Source organism: Haliotis asinina, chromosome 8, assembly GCF_037392515.1.
Source record: "Haliotis asinina isolate JCU_RB_2024 chromosome 8, JCU_Hal_asi_v2, whole genome shotgun sequence".
Classification (NCBI taxonomy): domain Eukaryota; kingdom Metazoa; phylum Mollusca; class Gastropoda; order Lepetellida; family Haliotidae; genus Haliotis; species Haliotis asinina.
The window spans coordinates 51244538-51267712 of record NC_090287.1 but is presented as its reverse complement, the minus strand read 5'-3'; the positions used below and the strand labels follow the sequence as shown (position 1 = coordinate 51267712).

At 39.6% G+C, this 23175-nt stretch overlaps 1 protein-coding gene across 2 annotated transcripts in view; it reads right to left on the bottom strand.

The window, feature by feature from the left end:
• Nucleotides 1–23175, bottom strand: part of LOC137293821 (gephyrin-like) — a 34628-nt gene that overhangs the window by 8267 nt on the left and 3186 nt on the right. The window contains exons 2-11 of one of the 2 annotated variants that reach the window (XM_067824578.1): nucleotides 18159–18237; nucleotides 17058–17115; nucleotides 16333–16425; nucleotides 15308–15402; nucleotides 14880–14946; nucleotides 14446–14580; nucleotides 2146–2377; nucleotides 1756–1887; nucleotides 1076–1168; nucleotides 257–312 (exon numbers count right to left, since the gene is read on the bottom strand). In XM_067824578.1, coding sequence (XP_067680679.1) covers nucleotides 257–312; nucleotides 1076–1168; nucleotides 1756–1887; nucleotides 2146–2377; nucleotides 14446–14580; nucleotides 14880–14946; nucleotides 15308–15402; nucleotides 16333–16425; nucleotides 17058–17115; nucleotides 18159–18237 — 1040 coding nt within the window. Of the gene's footprint in view, nucleotides 1–256; nucleotides 313–1075; nucleotides 1169–1755; nucleotides 1888–2145; nucleotides 2378–9326; nucleotides 10300–10898; nucleotides 11974–14445; nucleotides 14581–14879; nucleotides 14947–15307; nucleotides 15403–16332; nucleotides 16426–17057; nucleotides 17116–18158; nucleotides 18238–23175 lie in introns of those variants that run through there. The other variant, XM_067824577.1, reaches the window with a different exon arrangement.

Below are 23175 nucleotides of genomic sequence, written 5' to 3'. Positions count from 1 at the left end.
CAATTTTGGGTAGCACTGACAACTGGTTCCACTGTTTGGTCAACGGACCCGTCTCCAAGAAAATAATATTGCTTTCTGTCACTGCCATATAAATCATCTCTTTAATTACGTCACGGGTTTTACCCCCTGCATGCTATTTGGTGACCTCTGTATCAAAAGAAACTGAGCGTCAAACAAGTTTGTTATGTCAAAACTTTTTCGTGCATTGTATGTCAATTCTTTCAAGAGTAAGTGAGAAGCTAGAGTCAAAACTGACCACATCTCCTGCGGTGGAGTCACCTATGACCTGCCGAAGTCCATCCCCGTCTGACGCTAGAACATAGGAACTAACAATAAGAGACAGTTTCTCCTTTGAACTACAAACACAAAGCCATATATTTTCTAAACTGACACTACTAACTTATGTACGGAAAATCTCAGACTGAAACACAAACCATGTACATCAGTAAATTAAATATTATGTTAAATGCATTCATTATTATTCATATTTTCAGACATTATCAATATTATACAAAATTACTTTTACATATCATCTGTAATATCAAGCTATATATATTGTTTCTTGCCATTATGTAAAGCATGCACCAAGGTGCATGATAACAATTCTAAACATCTCTGATGAAGATCCACTCTGCAAGGATATGCAATGGGATTGTGTCCTAATCCTGTTTATTTCCATATTTATTTCAATTAGCATGTAAAAATATGAGTCTTGACCGGAAAAATCAGTGGCTGATATTATGAATAAAGTTTAAAATCATTGGGGCACAATGACATTGAACTAACTGCATCGACCTAAGCACCTAATCCATTTTGTCTCATTTTGCAATATTCCAGATACATGCCCATGGTCAGTAGATAATCAGTTCTGAACAAGACAATCCAATGATCAACAGCATGACCATCAATCTACAACATTAGGATACAATCACATGTGGCAACAAAGTCAATGAGTCTAGCCACCTGATCCCATTAATCGCCTCTTATAACAAGCATGAGTCATTGTAGACCAATTCCCACCCGTATCTTCACAGGTCCCCAGTATTGTACAGTGAACAGATGCAGAGTAGTGTACCTATGACTGCATAGCCATCTTTGATGGAGGCTGGAAATGGAGGAAGAGGATCTCTGGCAAAAACGTCCTCCGCTAGATGTCGCCCTATAGACTCTGAAATATGAATATGACCTTGGAATAAATCTGCTACATCTGACCAGGAAACAGACGACGAGCACAAGAAGGATTTGGTTTCCACATAGGTTGCAACTCGCATATTTTGGTTATTATTTCACAATGGACTATTCCAAGTGGACTACACGTTCCTGGATACTGCGTGCAGTGAGCCACATTGTCTGGGTACGATGATGTGCAAACAGTGGCTATTAAGTCACAGAGATGTGCCATCTAATATATCAAGTTACCGCTTGATGGCGAGGCAATGTTGTTGCAAAACAAATCTGACCAGGAATAACAGTGTTAAACGGCTTTACAGCTTACATTACTTGTACATAAGAATGGAAGAATGTTAAGAAGAAAATCAAAGGCAAAATTACATCTGACATACACCACTCAAACTTCCGTTGAGATATTTCCTCTTGTTACGAAACTCATCCTCGACATCTCCAGGTGATACGTTCCGATAAATCTCAACTAAACCCTGGATGCATCTGACGCGACCTCCTACTAGGGTTTGTTAGACTCAGTAGTGTAGTGCAACAAAAAGTACCGAGACTAAGTTTACTTAGACTGTGTCTTACCTCTGAAACTAACGGTCTCTGCTGCCAACACCAGGGCCTTGTCCAACACAGTGCTGACAGCTACATCCACCTCCACGATGGGATACGGGGACTCACGAGGGCGATATGCCACACGGTTAGCATCCACCTGGCCTAATTCAGACATACAGAACAACAAATTCAAAACTATTCAAAAGATGATACAATAAAACTGCTTCACCAAGATTGGAAACCACAACCATTCTGACAGATTGGGATTAGTCACCACAATCAGCAATATTCCAGCTATATTGCATAAGTTTCTAAAAAACTAAGTATACACAGCTGGGAGATGTAGGCCCAAATGTGCTTTTAAATTTAAAATTATTTTACAGCAGAATATGTAGTTTGTTGATATCAACTAGAACCTACTTTTGAGGTCGTGATGGTGTCCGTCTCCATGGCCACCATCCCTGTGCTGATGGTGATGACTATGTCCATGGTGGCCATGATGGTGATTGTGGCCATTGTTTCCATGGTGATGATCATGTCCATGTTTGCTATGGTGATCGTGCCCATGGTGATGGTGGTGATGTCCATGATGATGTTTCTCTTGATGATGATTACCATGGTGATGACGACTGGAATGCTCATTAGTCCCCATCTATTTGAAGAAATACATAGGGGTGGTCACTTCCTCAGTGTTACCGACTAACCACGTATGGAAGGTTTTCTCAGAGGGCAGACAATCAAGTGTAGAGACAAATATAAACAGTATGAACTCAACAGGCATCCTCCATATCGGTTCCTTGTTAAGAATACCCTTTACAAATGAAATGCTTCATGCACCTGACATCATGTCTTCACAGGACTGCAGAGTATTGCTGGTATATTGCAATATTACAGCATAATGGTTTTAAAAAGAATAAATGTGACAAATTCCATAATTATTTGTATTATTTCAACTAAAATCAACACATGAATTCTTTCACTAATCACATTTTCCCTCGAGATTCATTGCAATTTTTCTCTCGCATGATCTTCCCTTTATCCATGACAACAAAATGGTGGCAACAGAGCATAAGGGATATGCACTTAATTCATTCTTAATAGTTTTTGGGATCTTCATGTACTGTCAAACTTTCATCACACTGCAATATATATTGAAATACAAATTGTCACCTTTGTCACAATATACGGCTATACAGCACTTTTGATATGCAGTCCTGGCCATTCCTGTTCAACAGTTTTAAGTTTGTTAAGCAGTATGTCCTATCAAAGCCATTCTCTTCCCACAGAGGTTACTCCTGTCATATCTTTCAATGTAACCTCTGTTTCCCGTTTCTCATAAAATACCCTAGCGATCACAAATCGCAACATGAATTCTTTCTATCAAATCCAATCACGTTACATAGACTTTGATCCAATATGGCAGCCACCATGGAGTCCGTTAATTAACAAGCAAAGAATAGACTTGGTATTTCATGCTTATCTGAAACTAGCGCAACATAGAATGCAGGAATCAATCGACAAGGTGTTTTTGTTGATGTGACACTTATGGCAAGCTTGTCCATCGTCAACGAGGGGAGTGGAGATGCCATTGATCCACCCTAACATCTCTGTCTAGACGAATTGTTTGCGCATTGTGCTGGGGAAGAGGGTCTAGTTTCAGCATGTGGATTTTACCAAGGTTTTGCCAATGATCACTTTTGAAACAGCATTGCTGACTGCACAACTAAATCTGATTGCAACCAATCATGATTCCAGAACACTTGCACCAAGAAAGGGCCATATCAGGACAAAGGTTTGGAATTCTCTGCCTCATGCGTCTTAAGCACTTGCTTTGTGTGGTGAAGTCAGTGCCATACAAATACTCCTATTATTAGCAGTATTATTACTAATTTATTTGGGACTTGAGCCAAACACCAGATGGCCCTAGTGGCTAAGGGACATAACTCTGCACTGCCTGTCAAAACATCTGTGGATACTGGTTGCAATGTTTACCTCCAGAATCTGAAATTGTATGAGACCCCTTATTTTTCTCTCTCAGTACGTGTAGAATATGTCAAGGAAACCCACGACATAAACACACTTGCATAAGAAGAACTGAAGATGGCAGCAAGTGCTTGCTAATGTTCCTCATCGTAAAGAATGAAATATTTTAACATATTTACTAGTTCATATTTTTTGGTCACATGCAAGATGCCTGAAATGATTGCTCTCTGCATAATCACCCAGTGTGGGCGGTCGACAGAACTGAGGACGCTGTGTGCAATATTTTATGAGGTATCATGTTAACAAGAGTTTGAAGTGTTCAAAGTGTCATGGTGACTTTGAAGATAAGGTCAAGGTCACCCATATCAGGTCACCCATGTCTAAGAAATCTCCCAGTGTAGGCTGTCACAAAATTTCAAGACACTGAGTACAACAGCCCATGAGATATCGTGTTAAGAGTCTGTAAAAGTGGTCAATGTTTCGTGGTGGCCTTGACAATAAGGCTGAAGATATTGGGTATAAAAGTACATGAGATATGTTGACAAGCACTGGGACGTGTACTGTTGTACATAGTCTCCCACTGGACAGCAGCAGGGATCAGCAATTAATTTTGATGTATATATGAATGTATATATGAAAGTTAAGTCCTACATACACATTTATTTCATTCACATCTTCCATTGTGAACTGACCACAAAAAAAGTCAAACACAATAAAAACTGTAAAGACAATATTTAATGTCTGGTACATCAAGTGAAAACAGTGGCTTTACAGTGGAGCAGCCAATAAACTTTAACATACAGAGTTTAGGAACTCATTTGTAAAGTCAACAATTTACAATGTGGTTGAACTTTTGGAAGCATTTCAGGCTTATGAGACCGATGAGACAGAAACTGGTGGGGTACAAACTGCCCCTTGCTGAGGGCAACATGCAAAGTAACCAGTGTTTATATCACAAGGCAAACAACCATTGATCTACTGACTCTCCAGGTTGCTATATGATGACATGAAATACTGACATGTGGAGTAACAACTAGTGTCGCCTTTAATATACTTCAGTTACCTTATGATAATGAATAGTAGTACTGGGGCACTTGAGTGTGATGAGTGAGTGAGGTTAGATTTATGCCACATTTAGCAATGTTCGAGCAAAATTACCACTAGGAACACCAGAAATGGGCTTCATAAGTTGAACCCATGTGTGGAATTGAACATGGGTCTTTGTCATGTTGAGTGAAACCTTTAGCCACAGGGCTACTGACTGCCCGGGGTTACAGATATATGCAATCAAAAATATATTACTTTTCTTTTTTTTAGTTGAAACTGTTTTAAAGTAGTCTTGTTTCACTAGCCTTGTCAAGGCTTGACCTAACAAAGATAAATAAACCAATGAACAGAAACACCACAGACTAATTGATAGTATGAGTATAATTGGTTATTAGATACTGTAAGAACACAAGATCTGGTAAAACCAAACAAGTGGTTAATGGTATGAGTGACAGTAACATCAGAGGTGCTTGTATAGGCAAACCTGTGGTTAACAGCATGAGTGACAGTAACAACATATGAGATGGTACAAGCAAACCTGTGGTTAATGGTATGGGTGACAGTAACAACAACACAGGGACTGGTTCAGGCAAACCAGTGGTTAATGGTATGAATGACTGTAAGGACAACACAAGTGCCCGGACTGGCAAACAAGTGGTTAATGGTATGAATGAACATAACAATAACACAGATGCTGGAACAGGCAAACTAGTGATTATTGGTATGAGTGACTGTAACACCAACATAAAAGCTGACACAAGCAAACAAGTGGTTAATGGTATGAGCGACAGTAACATCAGAGGTGCGGGTATAGGCAAACCAGTGGTTCATGATATCAGTGACTGTAACAACACATGAGATAGTACAGGCAAACAAGTGGTTAATGGTATGGGTGACAGCAACAACAGAGGTGTGGGTATAGGCAAACCTGTGGTTCATGATATCAGTGACTGTAACAACATATGAGATGGTACAAGCAAACCAATGGTTAATGGTATGAGTGACAGCAACAACAGAGGTGTGGGTATAGGCAAACCTGTGGTTCATGATATCAGGGACTGTAACAATATATGAGATGGTACAAGCAAACCAATGGTTAATGGTATGAGTGACAGTAACAACAGCAAAGGGGCTGGTTCAGGCAAACCAGTGGTTACTGGTATGAATGAACGTAATGACAACACAGGGGCTGGTACAGGCAAACAAGCGGTTACTGGTATGAATGAACATAACAACACAGATGCTGATACAGGCAAACTAGTGATCAATGGTATGAATGACTGTAACGACAATATAGGAGCTGATACAGAAAAACCAGTGGTTAATGAACTGGTACTGGCAAATCATAGGTTAATGTTTTGAGTGACTGTCACAGATGGTACAGGAAAGCCAGTGGTTAATGGTGTGAGTGACTGTATTGACAACACAAGAGCTGGTTGAGGTAAACCAGTGGTTAGTGGTATGAATGACCCTAATGACAACACAGGAGCTGATACAGGCAAACCAGTGCTTAATTGTATGAATGACTGTAACAACATTACAGGGGTTGTTAGAGGTAAACCAGTGGTTAATGGTATGAATGACTGTAGCAACATTACAGGGGTTGTTAGAGGTAAACCAGTGGTTAATGGTATGAATGACTGTAACAACATTACAGGGGCTGTTAAAGGTAAACCAGTGGTTAATGGTATGAATGTAACAACAACACAGGAGCTGGTATAGGCAAACCAGTGCTTAATAAGGTGAGCAATAACTTTATCAGGGGTGATGACATCACAGAATCAGTTTTAATACACATTACAAATACTATCCTGTTTGTCTGTATTATAGAGTTAGAGATTCTCATCTTTCAACAACACGGATGTCTTGAGGGACCGAAAATTTCGTTTTAGGGTGGTAGGAGATAATTTGTTTGAAAATAGATATTACATAGAAACAATCCCCCAAATTTGTACTTTGGAAAACATTGAGTCAACACACATCAACTGTTTAATGTCTTTTGAGACACAATGGTAGTGAATTGGGAATTACTTCAAATATTTCCCACATGGATTTTCTTTTGTTACACAGAGCGACCAATTCATGATTGCTGACAAATCTTAAGGATGGAGGCCATAACTTCCCTTACATTGAGCATATTGCCTGCATGAATGTGAATGTATAGAGAGCTCCATCTACAGGCTATCACTGTGAGTAGCTTGGTGGGCTTACCATACACAGCTGACAAAGATATTAGGCAAGGCAAGTTGGACATATGCAAACATCCTTTCAGTTATTACTCGTGGATATTTGCTATCTGCATGATCTATAAGTCACTTAACGCAACTTTGGGCTCTTTAAGAGCCACATTATATAATATCATGGATGAGTTCAACAACCCCTTTTTTCAAAATGTGACTTTGAGTTTATAAAACAAAACAAAAAAATGTACACGTCCCTGAACAATGGGCCAAATGTAATCTGTACAAAAAGCCCCAGAAGGCATTCCTGCCCTTGATTACCTTTTATACTGTAACAGATGTACATATTGTCTGATTGCCAATGATGTACTAATAACATTTGATGTGGTGAAAGGGTTACTGGGCAATTCTGTAAACTGTGAGGAAACACATCAATGTTACATTAAGCTTAGCAATAAAAACAGTTAAGTAACAAATAACAGCACATCCTTAAACTCTTCACACTCATGCTATTGGAAGTACATGAGTCAGTGAGTTTAGTTTTATGAAACATTCAGCAATATTCCAGCTATAATGTCGCAGGTTTTAAATGATTAAAGCCTGGACATGACAATCAGGTGACAAGCATGGGTTGCTGATGATCATCCTAATGCGGATCTTCAGGGGATTTGAAAGTATGAAGGGTCTTGGGGTATTCCAGCACATAAACTGGAATACTGCTGAGAGTAGAATTATGTAATTTTCTGAATAAATTTATCTTTTATGCTTATTCTGACTCATGCTTAATTGCTTATCAGGTACCCCAGGTGCCTCCAGCCTGCCTCGTCGGGCGATGAGGAGAGAGTCATATGACCAATTTGGTGGAAATAGGGAGGCTACTGGTGGGTGAGTGTATTTCACGTCTGCTTCTTTTAGAAGGGAACTTCAGGGGATTTCAGGTATTCCATTACCTTCACCAGGGAGAAGGAGACAAGAAATTAAGAGTGAGTCAGGATGAGGAAAAGTAAATAACAACCAATCATAAACTAAAACAACAGAAAAACACATTGCAGCTTCCTTAAACATGTTAAAGAGAGCTTCCTGGACCTCAACATCATGGTCATACCCACACTGTTGGAATCTAGGAAGAGTCTCAGTTTCATTCTGATTTGATGCAACAGCATTTTGATCTCTCTTCCATGACCTCAACATCATGGTCATACCCACACTGTTGGAATCTAGGAAGAGTCTCAGTTTCATTCTGATTTGATGCAACAGCATTTTGATCTCTCTTCCATGACCTCAACATCATGGTCATACCCACACTGTTGGAATCTAGGAAGAGTCTCAGTTTCATTCTGATTTGATGCAACAGCATTTTGATCTCTCTTCCATGACCTCAACATCATGGTCATACCCACACTGTTGGAATCTAGGAAGAGTCTCGGTTTCATTCTGATTTGATGCAACAGCATTTTGATCTCTCTTCCATGACCTCAACATCATGGTCATACCCACACTGTTGGAATCTAGGAAGAGTCTCAGTTTCATTCTGATTTGATGCAACAGCATTTTGATCTCTCTTCCATGACCTCAACATCATGGTCATACCCACACTGTTGGAATCTAGGAAGAGTCTCGGTTTCATTCTGATTTGATGCAACAGCATTTTGATCTCTCTTCCATGACCTCAACATCATGGTCATACCCACACTGTTGGAATCTAGGAAGAGTCTCAGTTTCATTCTGATTTGATGCAACAGCATTTTGATCTCTCTTCCATGACCTCAACATCATGGTCATACCCACACTGTTGGAATCTAGGAAGAGTCTCAGTTTCATTCTGATTTGATGCAACAGCATTTTGATCTCTCTTCCATGACCTCAACATCATGGTCATACCCACACTGTTGGAATCTAGGAAGAGTCTCAGTTTCATTCTGATTTGATGCAACAGCATTTTGATCTCTCTTCCATGACCTCAACATCATGGTCATACCCACACTGTTGGAATCTAGGAAGAGTCTCGGTTTCATTCTGATTTGATGCAACAGCATTTTGATCTCTCTTCCATGACCTCAACATCATGGTCATACCCACACTGTTGGAATCTAGGAAGAGTCTCAGTTTCATTCTGATTTGATGCAACAGCATTTTGATCTCTCTTCCATGACCTCAACATCATGGTCATACCCACACTGTTGGAATCTAGGAAGAGTCTCGGTTTCATTCTGATTTGATGCAACAGCATTTTGATCTCTCTTCCATGACCTCAACATCATGGTCATACCCACACTGTTGGAATCTAGGAAGAGTCTCAGTTTCATTCTGATTTGATGCAACAGCATTTTGATCTCTGTTAAACTGTAATCCTTATCATGATATTATGAGGACTCCTCCGGATGAAAAATGGCTCCTCAACATTTTCAGACACTCCACCAAAATCTGCCTGTGCTTCCTACTCACTGAGGTTTAAATGTTGCCAGAAACAATGCTCCAAGATCACTACACCCCGCCACATCTTGGTCGGAGCTGCTCTGGTCTGGCCCGGCCATGTCCACCCCTTCTCCCGTGGGAGTGTATAAAAACCCAGTCTGTGCACTACCTGAGGATATCTGTAACACCATGTCATTGTGGGCTACAGATGGGTTACCTGAAACACTCTGATTGGTTAATATTGCAGACGATGCATTCTCATTAGATGGCACATTTCTGGTGTAGGATAAGTAAACATTGCCTGCTGGGTCCGTCATTTTGAAACATGTCACTGAGGGAACAATGTTGGACTCATCCAAGCCCACAGCATCTGACACTGCTTGGAACCCTTTGAATGCTGGGACACATGGCACAGAATTATTGGCTACGTTATCCTTTTCTTCATCATCTTCATCAACATTGATCACTTCCTCCGAATCCCGATCCCCTTCGATCTCTCCTCCCTCCGTGTCAACATCCTCAGCCCCTTCCCCATCAGATCCATCTTCACCACCATTTTTAACAGATTCAAAACCATCTAAACTGTTATCACGACAGTTGTAATTTCTCTGTTTCCGTCGCTTCTTCATACTAGACACAAAGCGGCAGATCTTTCTCTTTGACGGGACTGCAGGTAAGTCAACAGATGATGGTTTCTTAGAGAGCACTTCCTGTATTTGGGAGGAGCTTGTCTTCTTCGTGGCTACAGATGCCAGGATGACATCCCGCGTGTCTTCGTTGATTCGTTGTTGGTTCTGTTTAGGTGGTTCCCATAAGATGTTGTACTCAAGTGGGACATGACTGCCACTGATGTGAACACGCCATTTGGCTGTATCACTGAGAAACATCTTCAGGTTTACAAGCAGCTTGCAGTTGTGGCGGTCCTGCTTGTGAGTCTTTCCTTTACAGCCTGCAACAGAAGAAACCAAAACAATTCCTCAACAGACACAAACACAAAATGTAATGTAGCACGGAAAATTGCTGTAAAATTTTATAGCTTGAACCCTTCAATTTAAAAATGTGAGAAATAGTTTTCATTACACCTATAATTACTAACAACTAGGGAGGTCCTAATACAATATATAAATAGCACTGAACTCAGTTAAATTATCCATACAATCAAACAACAGATGAAGAAAAAGATCCCTGTACGCTGATACAAGCAAACAGTGTATTAACAACATAATGAAGGTAATGTGATAGTGGTAAAAGATTTTTGAGGTATACCCAAAATAATCACTTGACTTGAGAGTCAAAATGAAATCATCATTTCATTGAAAATCTTGCCACATTACACACATTTATGCTTTTTTGATGTCATAACACCACCTCTGAGCAATATTCCAGCTACAGGTTAATAATCAATCTATATTGTCCGGGACACACTATTGAAATCACAAAGCCTGACCACCCAATCAATTTAGTTGCCTCTTACAATCAGCACAGATTGCTTAAGACTCCCACTTGACACATCACACAGTAACTTCGATACTATAAGTTACAGCTTACCATTAACACACTTGCCATATCCACCACAGTTGCGGCGACAGTTGCCATGTCCAGGGCACCACATGTACCAGTTGACCACGTACTCATCCCGAGACAGACGTTTCTCCACTCTCCTCTTCTTCTCCAGCCCTGCCTCTGTTAGATCGAAGTGGTCATCAAGACGGTTTCTGTCATGTATGTGAGTTCCTCGCTGCCAGCTTCCCACATCCACAGCCAATGTCTCTCTCCTCATCCTTACCAGGTTGCGTTTCACATCACGCTTGCCTTTGTTCAGGTATATGCCCCGTATTGCTGGATGAGTTCGTAAAAAGGTCTTTACTGCAGACCCAACTTCTACATGAGTTACCTCCCCATCATCCGCACTCTTATGAAGCTTGGCGCGAAGAATCGGCTCCTCGGAATTAGACGTGTTTGACTGAGCACTACTTGCAGCTGGTCGAACACGATCAGCCTCTTCATTAAACTCATATACATCCCCATGTTTATCACTAACATCGACACCATGTCTGTCAAACCTGTTTTCAGGTTGAGTCCTCAACTCGGGTATTAAGATCTCGGGTACATCAGGACACTGGATCTCAGGTGCAGTCTCAGGCTGCAATTCTGGTGTCTTACAAGCAAGAACTGCTTCACTGGAATCCACAAAACTGCCTTGCAACTGAAACAGCTCGGTGATGTCTTTGGTCTGTTTGTCAAATGACTGCTGTGTTATGCGATTCTGATTGGGCACCATGGCAATGATTGTCAATGGTTCCTCAGTAAGGTTTGAGTTGGGCTGCTCTGTTTGGAAACAAAGCTGGGTGAACTCTTCTGGCTGGGAGTCATTTCCTTTACTTAGAGTCTCGGAATGATGGGGTACTTCAGTAATATTTTGTGTTTGACAGTTAGAACCAGGAGACAGGGGTGCTGCTACGTTGGAGTCCGTTATGATGGGAGTGGAGTTCGACAATGGATGGGTGTCGAGGGCATCAAATGAAACCGTTCCAGGAAATTCAGTGTCCATGACAGGATCGGAAATATCTGGCGTCTGGTTAAGACTCTCAACTGAATTGTCCATACTTTCATCCGAGGTGTGCTAAACACAGGAAATGGGTTTTATGTACAAACAGTTATACACTGGCACATGATGGGCATGGGGTTGTCAGAAAAACCTTTAAAGGGTACCATGCTTGCAAAATAAAAAACATCAAGGTTCCATCATCATGACATTACTATATTGGTTGACTTCCAACATTTTGTCACAATCTAAGCCATTTACCAGCCTCCCCTACATCAGTCTTTATCTCTCATGCAAAGTTTGGGATCAGTGAATATGACTGAAGTCACTGAAGAAGATATTCGTAAAGAACAACAAATGAATGCCATGCCGGGACACCGGGAAAGGATGCGTCAAAAACAAAGACAACAAAAACTGAATCATATAAGATATATTTATCATACAATGAAATACAGAGGTTGAAGCAGGTCTGGACTGTAGTCTCCTCCTGGATGTTAAAAGACAATTATACCCTAAGTGTAAAAATTGCAAGATTGGTAAAATGGCCACAAATGCATTTTCTGCCTTAACACAGGTTCTAACAAAAGAATTAGATAAACATTTTTTCCAAGATTTTGCAAGGAAGCAAGGCCTCCTAAACATATAAATTTGGTTTCCTCTTTCCTCTTATTTTGGCATCAGACTTTCAACACAAGGCAGACTGTTAATGTAAAAGGTAAAGAGGTTTTTAGTTTTGTTGTTCACACAACAAGGATCACAACTGACATACTTCCCTGTTTCAAATTTAATATATATCTAAACCTGCTTAGGGGACATCATCAGACCAAATGTCATTAAATGTTCTCCAGTCCTAAATATGATGTTCCTAATGTCGCGTCTATTGTGATGATTTCGTGGAGTAATGAAAGTCAGAACAAAACAAGAGTGAGAGCTACAATGCTTAGTGTTGCATTATCAAATGTACTGTCAATAGAGGTTCAAAACTGTTTTTAAAAGTAACTTGTCCTGACTAATTTTTCATTTGTCCTGATTCTCATGACATAATCATGATGATGCAAATATGAACAAATAAATCAACATGGTATCTAATGTTAATACACAGTGGACTATTTACTAGGAAGTAAATAGCAATGACTTTACTTTCTGTTAATATGAAATTTAATAGCTGCACTTTGATCAGATATCAAAGGAAATACAAGTTTACTTGCAGTTTGAAACTGAAAGCAATATTATCTAGTCGCCCACAGACTCATAAGTCACCAATATCTGATTGCCCGAAATAAAAACTGACTTGTCCTGTTCATCAGGAGATGGGATTTTTTAACCCCTGGTCATGTTATAAGGTTAAAAGATTTTGGAATGTAAGAAACAGGCACTTCAGACAAATCCAACTTTGAATATATTACAAGTTTGAATCAAAATTACTTGTCAAGGACTGTTAGTCTTGAATCCAAGGCAAATACAAGGAGACCATTATCTTGTAGGTCTGTCCTAACTTCAGACACCCAATCAGGTCAGCAGTAACAAAGTGCAGGCTTTTTGTGCCACAGTCAGCTTTTGGGAACTTTCAGTTCATGGGATAACGTCTCTCCAGTATATCAGAAGGCAACAGACAAAAGACCAACTTCTCCATATTTGACTATGTCCCATCTGATGGCATTCATGTCATACACAAAATATGTCCAACACTGATATTTTCAGAGTGCCAGCTATGCCATATAATCATACAGTATTTGGCAACATTGTTGCAGACAGTGAATGTTGTTTTATGTCACAGTGAGCAATATTAAAGCTACACCACTGAAGCAGAAACAATAGAACATGAATTGTAATTAGTATCTCCAGGAACAATGAGACACAACAGAAAACAATTAAACATCACATTGTCATTCTCAAAACACCCATGAGTTCAAAATACATCACCCCATACAGCGGTTATACAGAGAATCTTACTGCAATAATATCTCCTAGAAGATATCACTTAACCAAGTTATGTTTTTTTCTTTCATAAAGACAATGATATGAGATGGTCAAAAAAAACCTTTTCTGTGCTTCAGATAAAAGCAACATGTAGAAGAGAAATACACGGACGTAGCCCATGTCTAAAGAGACATGAACAATATGAACTGATCGGTCTTGTACTCGCTGACTTCCTAGTCCTCAAATTGATTCCTTGTTTCAAAACATTAACTACCTGACACAGAGGCCTTATGTATTCATGAGTAATGGAGGAAGGTAGAGTGTACAACTGTCTGAAGTTCTGACCAAACATTAAGGAGCCCAATAAGTAAGTGAACTTTCAAAAACATTGAGGTATTAGGACCGATTTCATGATTCAGTCATAAGAGCATGAACTCAGTGTTCAATTATAGAAGTGACCACAGTCAAAGCGTTATGATGGTAGAACTAAGAAGACTGTAACCCCCATACTTTAACTAAGACTTATGACAGCCATACTTTCAGAGCGCTACGATTGCATAGTGTAAAGGGGCAGTGGACCCTCCTGGATACACAGAGGTTGGCTAAGAGGTATGTAAATGTATAACATACCTGAATCTGCCCTGGTTCATTGGAGCGGATGCCCTCCTCCTGAAGGTCAGCATGTGTTGACCTCACAACCTCCCGCGATCCCTGCAGCTGGTCTACAGCATGGGATACACCCACTGCCGCAAACCGGAAACACTCCTGAGTGGAAAACAAATATTACAAGTAGAACTGCATGAAGTGGGACTTCTGAATGGTGAAAAATCCATTTGTGGAGGTATGTGTGTTTGCATTTGTTGTTCAGTGTCACAATCAGCAATATGTTGGCTACAATTGCATGGCAATGGCCTGTAAATAATCAAACCTATAGCAGACAATCAAGTTGACATCCCATCAACCATTAAGGTATTACTCCATTCAACATGAACAGGTTGATCACTTTGTGTTACATTTGTCACATGAATTTGAAAAGGACACATTGAGTTACAATATCTACTCACTTCGGACCCTTTGGTGCTGCCAGGCAGGTTGATGATCAGAGTACTCTTCCTGATGCCACACGTCAACCTGAAACATATCTCACTTCAGAGAAATCTAAAACATGTATAGGTTTAAGACCATTAATTTTCTAAAATATGTAGAAACTAGAGAAAGGATTCAGGAAAAATGTTGGTTAGCTGTTGCTTCATATCACACAGTATTCCACCTATATGACAGTGACCTGTAATTAATCCGTTTTCTGGAGCATACAACTTAGTGCACGACATAATAGCAACCATCCACACATACAAGGACATGTCAACAAAGTCACTGAAGCTCACCATCTGATGGACTGAGTCACCTCGAACGTCCAGCCAGAACATATTGCTGGGTACATATTGTTATGTGAAACACTAGGTATATGATATATGCTGATAGTGTCCCTCACCTGGACAGCATCGCCAACGGTGTGATGTTGAGAGAGCCAGTTAACATGGCCACAGTGATTCCCAGAGCATCCCTGTCCAACACAGCCTTAGTTGCCTGAAGAGGTACACATCTCAAGATATACAAAAGAGTATGCAACATCTACAGCTTCTTTTGAACAGTATTTCAGGGTGTGACAGCTGGATGTGTGAAAGGATGGAGACAGCACAGCACAGGTTAATGAATAAATAACTCTGTCCACACTTGTGCAGGTTGCTTCTCGAACACCTGGCTGTCCCTTTCAATGCACTCCTCCCTCGTAACAAACAGTGAACTGTGTCAATATTTTATCATGTTTATTGACACTTTGTTAAACAACCGTTTTATTTTCAGGACAAAATATCGGCATAAACCTCACACAAATGCATTGATTATGATCAGCTTTTCATTGAGAATTTTATACTGATTAGTTTTTGAGTTAGATCACAATTCATCAGTCGACTTTTTGAGCCAAACAAACTATAGCTATTCTCAAATTAGTCAAAACATTCATAGAATTACAAACTTGATAAGCCCATTTTTAACACATTGGTTAAGGTTAAAGTTATGAGTTCTTAGGGCTACAAACGTTTTGAGAATAAGGGCCCAGGTGAAGCTGGGTTCCCGAATGCCAAAGGGACATAACTCTGCACAGTGAAGTAGAGACCAGTTGTGCTAAGACCAGAAATTCAACTGAAGCATTGTAGTTGTTCAGAGCCCTTCTACTTAGTTGCAGCAGCAGGTACATTTGTCAGACAGACATTTGTAGTTGGAATCCATTCACAACATATTACCAGTGCCATGACTACATCGTTCCACTTGAATGCTGACACTGTATGCGTTCACACAGGGAGGAAAATATTGGGTTCTGAAAACCCTGTCCGCCCTAGAATTCTAAAGGGAAAATTCTAATGAGGTACTGGGAACCATTCTGTCAAAGTAATCCCTATAGGCTGATGCCCACAGAGTGGTAGCTTGTAAGTGTTTTTGACAAATGATGAATATTACCTCCGGCGTTACATCCCGAGCAGTAAAACCAGTTCCCCCTGTGGACAGGATGAGGTCTAGCTTGAGATTGTCTGTCCAGTCTATGAGCAGATCCTGATTCAAGGAGCAGATAGAAAGTTTTATTCATTGAAAAACTTGTTCAATCATTAATCACTGATCGATTAATCACAAGTTAAATCTATTATCTATCTGTTAACAGGCAGTTCCATAAAGAAAACTAGACATAAAGGAAACTAAACAACCTTCCGTGTAATACCATTTTTATTAAACGAGTGAATGATTTGGTATCAAACAAGCAAAAGCGAGTTTGATACTAAATCTTTCATGAGTTTAATGAAAATGGTATTTCATGGAAGCAAGTTTAGTTTTCTGTTTATTACTTCCAACACAAATTGATAGAAACTGCAGATACAGTGGGAAGACTCCCAGTTTTCCTCGAGTCAAATACATTACATATTATTATTGCATAATGCTGAACCCTTATGACGTCATACATCTAGCGGTATTACACTAGTGTAATACTGCTGTAAAAATATTACACTGCAGCATCTTCCATGGGCGAGTAATAAAATGCAGTTTCAACATGAGCATGATGAGCTGGATGACAGAGTGTACTTGGACATACAACAGACAAGAAATCGCATCATGATCAAAATCTGATCATTTCTCAGCAGGTTGGATATCAATATAACATCAGCAAGATAATGATGTAAAATAATCCCCACCTTTATCCTTTGAACTTCATCTGGTACAATTTCTTTCACACAAACTTCTCCATTAATTCTGAAACAAGACGGAGGAAAATGAAGAAGGAAACAAATCCATTCCACTCCAGGTCCCAAAACGCAACACTTCATGTAGAAATTAGTTTCGACTTAGACCGTGTCATTGAAAGAAACATATTTTACAGAAAGATAAAGGCTTCTTCAATCAAATTAACAAAATAAAACAAAATTGAGCCCTTTCTGTCTATGCTCAGATATTCTCTATTTTACAATAATTTTTACACTAGTCATAAACTAACGACTTATGCTAATTCTCTTTTGCTCAGTTTGTTGCAGAAGTCACAGAAATATTCCACCTTTACTACAGCAGATTGTAAATAGTGAAATCTGATGAGCATGGATTTATGTGAGGTATGTGCGTCATAGTTTGTGATTTGTGGATGTAAGGGAAGCACAGTGAAAATTATGTTTTAAATACACATCTTCTTCATGTATACTCACAAGTTTTATTATTCACTGATTCAGGAAAATGAATATGCCTAATACTCCACATATGAATGAAATGTTTGCCGAAGGCATTTGTGTGCCCACAAATGTGACGTTACCTTGTTTCATGGATTCAAATGGTTCACAATTTTCACAGGACATCTCTTTAGGTCACATGACTTATTGTTTATTGATTACTAGGAAAACAGATGAAGAGATGTGAGAGGGCTGGTGTTAACGGTATCTTTTTTTCTTTGACATTTTCAAAACATAAAATTTGGTATTAGTGATCTTTGGCTATTTATCTCAGTGTCAGACAGTATATTTACGTGTGATGCACTAATTCGGAATATATTTGTGGCGTGGCAATGGATGTATCAAAAGTACCTCTTCGTGATGTCATACATGACTTGAATTACGAGATAGCAAGATAATTACCACGATCCACTAATAGGCTACGGTTGTGTACAATGACATACAATCAGCAATATCAAGTATATGTGCCAGATCACCTGGTCCATTTAGTCGCCTATTTGGCTGAGTACAGGGTCATCTATTCCCCCAATCCAAGCTGGGGTAGGTGAACTTAAGCCCTGGTAATCCGTCTACACTTACAATTTCTTCTCTTCTACCAGGGATTTCAAGTTTTGTCCACTCTTATCCTCCACCTGGCCTGTGGAACAGCTGTCACTCACTGAAACCAACACAGCTCAATATACTACTGATAACTTTAGAAAAAGAAAAGATATGAATTTTCAAAATCCACAAAAGAAAGAAATGGCAATAACATACTATCTAGTGATCAATATAAGCACATTTAGAAACCTTCAAACCAAATCTATGATGTTGCCCAGACCATGCACACACATGTGAAGAAGTTTAAGCATGTTCTGATTAAACATGTTAAAAACAATGAAACTGTGCAACATATCTACAGTCAAACAAGATCTCCATATAGATATATATAAATCACAGCTATGAAATACCTCACAAAATGTTCCAGCCCACTCATATCTTCAGTGTCCCATATCCGAGATCATAATCAATGCAAGTGTTTACACTGCAATGGCTGTATTTGATTTGTCTACATTTCACAATGTTTTGCATGATCCTCATACTTACAACCTTTTCAAAAATCCCAGATCGCCAGGTAAGCTGTGTATTTGTGTCAAATATGCTATAGAAAAGTTGAAATAGGCAATAAAAATAAATGCCTGCACATGAAGAAACCACAAAATATTTACGTTTACGTTCTGTCAAAATAACAATGCATATTTACCCTATACATCAAAATCATGTTGCGTATGACATCAATTCAAGACAGTCAAACATAAATCTTTTCCATTTCTAAATAATCATTGTTAAAAAATTCTTGAATAATTCTAAAGGCAACTGAAACCATTTGTGTTTTGTTAATCCATCACCGATTGACCAATCTATAAATAACAACCAATCAAATAGCTACTTTCAGTAAACAAGTGTCATAAGCTTCCACTTGCTCCAAATAAAATATCTACTTTTTAACGCCTTAGAAACAGAAAAGAAAACCCAAATTTATTAGAGGACTGCTAGTTGAAGTAATATGCAAGTACTGTGTTTCACAATCAGAACTAACTGAGAAGGCTTGACCAATGTTGTATTGTGCTGATCACTGCTTTCTTCTCTAAAAGACTGATGTGTGGAGTTTGATCTCGTCTCGATCACTTCTCGTAAACGACTTCGTTGTCAAGGTGAGCACCCCATCCTTGGAGAGATGCATCTACATATAGATGAACGTTGCAGGTCGGCTCTATTAGGCAGGTTCACCCACAGACATTGTCTCTGTGAGTCCACCAAAGAAGATATGACTCGTGACAATCTGGTAGAACAAACAGGTCTGTATTGTTCAGGTGATCATTGACAAACCTCTGTAACAGGCGTAACTGTAACCTCCCCTGCAAGTCATGTCATGGGCTGATGTCAGTAGACCACGTAAACACTGCCAACTGAAGTGTCAACAGAGAGAGTATTGCTTGTGGTATCGTGGCTTGAATCGTATCTCATCAGTCTTACAGTAATAAGATCTCATTCTATTTGCAGAATACTCGTTGCTGATGAAGTATTCCAGAAAACTGATTACTTGAGTACACAGTCATATGGCTGAGGTAGAATCAGCTATGCTCAGGCTTCATCTGTAACTAAGATGTTACCAGAAACTCAGCAATATGCAGCGATGATGCATCAATCCTCGATTTTAAATTACCCACAATCTATGATACGATGTTGCCAATGGAAGTCTACTTATAGTATAGTGGAGTCTGGCAGACGCAAGCTGAAACCATGTGATGCTTGTCTCTTCACGTCGCACATAAATAACATTTAACCTGCTGACAGAACATATAATAATGCTGTACACTTCTACATGGACTGAAAATGAAGCTTTACCTATGTTGAAACTAATGAAAGGATGGTTTACATCTGTAGACGACTTCCTGATACATGAACTGTGACTGAATTCTGGCCTCGTCAACAATGGCCTCGTCAACAATGGACCAATCAGATTCCAATTGTTTTTTGCCAACACTCGACCTTGTCCATAAAGTCGCTTTAGGGCCTATCCCAGAGTTACATGAGTGAACAGGTGTATACGTGGCTGAATGGAAGTGTGCAAAAAAAATTCACCGCATGGTATTGATGTAATTAAGACAGTTGTGTTTATACATTTTTGAAAATAATGTGGTTGCCATCCTTCCTTAACGTTGTTACTGGGTGACTGTAGAAACCAGTCTCATTGAAGTGCTATAAAATCCTCTTGACGAATCAAATCATATTGAAATGCACAAAAAGGTGACTGTAGAGTTGGTATCTTCACCGCAACAACTATACATCAAAGACTGATAGTCCGATCTTTGGCTGGTGAGGATTGCCAAACCATCCTCTTGATCTCTGTACAGGAACAATGTACATGAAAATAATCTGTATCTAGCGGTAATCTTACAAAGTTGACACCATTTTCTCTAGAAGGGATAACTTGTGTAATCTGTCCGAAATGTACGAACATGGCATTTGTAACAACTTTGGTGCTTTCTCGGATGTTATGCAACATCGTTAGTTTCAGATGTGTGCCTCTTCTGTCATCCACACACTGATTCAACATGGGCAACATCTATGTTGTAGCATGCTTCTGGGATGAATTTCTATGATGTGGGTCGAAACTTGACATGATATAACTTCCTGAACTGAACTTCACTCAACTTCCTAGAGCTGTAATTTCATAGAACCTCTCTCGATGACTGCATTTGCTTTCATAGAATGTATATATACATGGAATGTGCCTTTGTGAAATTTCCATATGTCGAACTTGCTGCATTCTTGGAACCTACCTTCCTGGCATCTTCCAGACTTCTAATAGCTGAGACGACTAACGAACGTGAACGTTCAGTCTGGTCTTCCTTTCAGAGAGATTGTGCGTGCATGGGTGACAGTTGAATAAAGACTGACGACAGGATTCGTTTCACACAGGCCTGCGTGCAGGTGAACGATCTTGGTAAATTTCCCTTGAAAAGTCTGCATGCTGTAGGCTGATCTTATGATGAGTACTCTCGATGATAACCCTTGCGTACAGAGTTGTGACAATCCTCCAGGTCCGGTGGTGATGACTAATCATGTCAGAGGTGTCTGTATGGGCCTGGAGAGTGACCTGTTCCATGTTTGTATGGAGAAACCCTGCGGCGTTGACATCTGGTGACAGTCAACTCTTCCTGGATGAAAGTCAAGGCCGAGATTGTGTTTGTGGGAGACTGTAAACTTCTGCAGGCAAGCGGTGAAGCCTCAGACGGTGCACCTGCACTTAGATCTCTGCGCAGGTCTTTGTGCAGGTCTTCATCTTCAACTAGTCATCGTCAAGCTTCAGATCGCCCTTCACTCAAGTCTTTGTGCAAGTTATCATGAAGATCTTCCCGAAGACTGTAAATTTGGCTCATGTTTATCTAAGTAGCTGTAGCGCAGCTGCACAGGGTCAGTTACATCAAAGTTGAAGGCCTTAAGACAGTGGAAGCTTTCATCTTCTCAGAGAAGAGACGTTGCAGTGGCTGTAGGTCTTGAGCCAAGTTCTGCCGCTGTCGCACTTGTAGTTGTACCAGGCTGTGATGTGTAAGTGAAGTCTGTAACCTCCATCAGGAGGATCACGGGGTCATCAAAAGCATCTGCTTCGTCTGGACGGATGATCTCTGGAGGGATGATCTCTGGAGGGATGATTTCCGAAGAGAATGACTTCAACTTCTGTGATTAACCACAACTTCTGTGATGAACCATGATGGGAGCTTGATGAAGTCTTTCGGCTGCCGTCTTCCCCAAAGACAATGGGCCAGCAGTTAACACACAATTACTAGAGCTTTTATCAGTGTTTTTAGCTGACATTTTTCACATGACTTGGCTATGCCTTCTTATATGATCCTTTGCACGCCTTTGAACAGCAAAGACACAACTATTGAACCCTGTAATAGTTACGTTTTTTTATATATATTTTTTAAAAGGATACTGCATGAGCCGAAAGAACAAACCGTAGTGTCAGGACAATATACATGCACATCAACCGCAGACAACCAGTATTTACAACCCAAGCAAGTTTTCATCAAATGTCAGCAAACATACAATGATGAAATACAAGACAAAATACCTACAATTTGGTAATAATTGCTAGATAATGTAAATATACAGACCAAAAACCAGATACAGCTAAAATTTAGATAATATAAGGTCAAAACTAAAACGATATGGTGCCGTATCTGGACCCTGGTGTCCTCACATCCGTCATCCAGGGGAGAGTGACAAGCATTGCCTACCAATGCACAGGCTAATGGGATTTTTATGATTTTATGTCCTCTTGAATGTAGGGAACTTCAAGGGATTCAAGTGTTCCACTATGTTCGGATAGGAGGGGACAAGCATATTAAGCATGAGACAGGATAAGGACAAAATAAGAAGTTTCTGGTAAATCCTAATTTAGACTGGGTGCACTCTGTGGATATTCATGACCATCTTCCCCAAACAGAAATGAAATCTTTGAGCCAGAATGAACACAAGTAGACTATTAACTACAAGGGACATTTAAGGGTTTTTTTCACAAATAAAGCTTCATTTATCTTTAAACATGTTACAGTGAATTATTGTGTTTTTTTAACTAATATTGTCATTTCAGAATTAAAATGCATGTCCACAAACATGCCAACATCAGTGCTATCTCTGCCATGCATCCTTACCAATTTCCTAATTTTCCAACTTTACATATCAAAATATTAAAATTGAAACATGTTAAAGGTAGTTCATGCATATCTAATTATCATATGACTGCTGGATCATGTACATATTCCCTTGGATAGATACTGACAAACATGAAACTTCCTGAGATAGCTAGTGAGCTGATTTTTGACAACCGTCAGTAAATATTTTCCAGCAAAAACGTAAACATAAACATACAATAAAAATTGGAATATTATTATTATCCATTTTCATTTAGAAAACACTTGCACAATATGTCACAATGTGGTTCTATATGTATGATGTTTATGATTCATATTTAAACATCCATGCTTCAGATATGTACACTATGGCCCACTTGTACAAAGTGATATGAGCACTGCAATGATTCTCC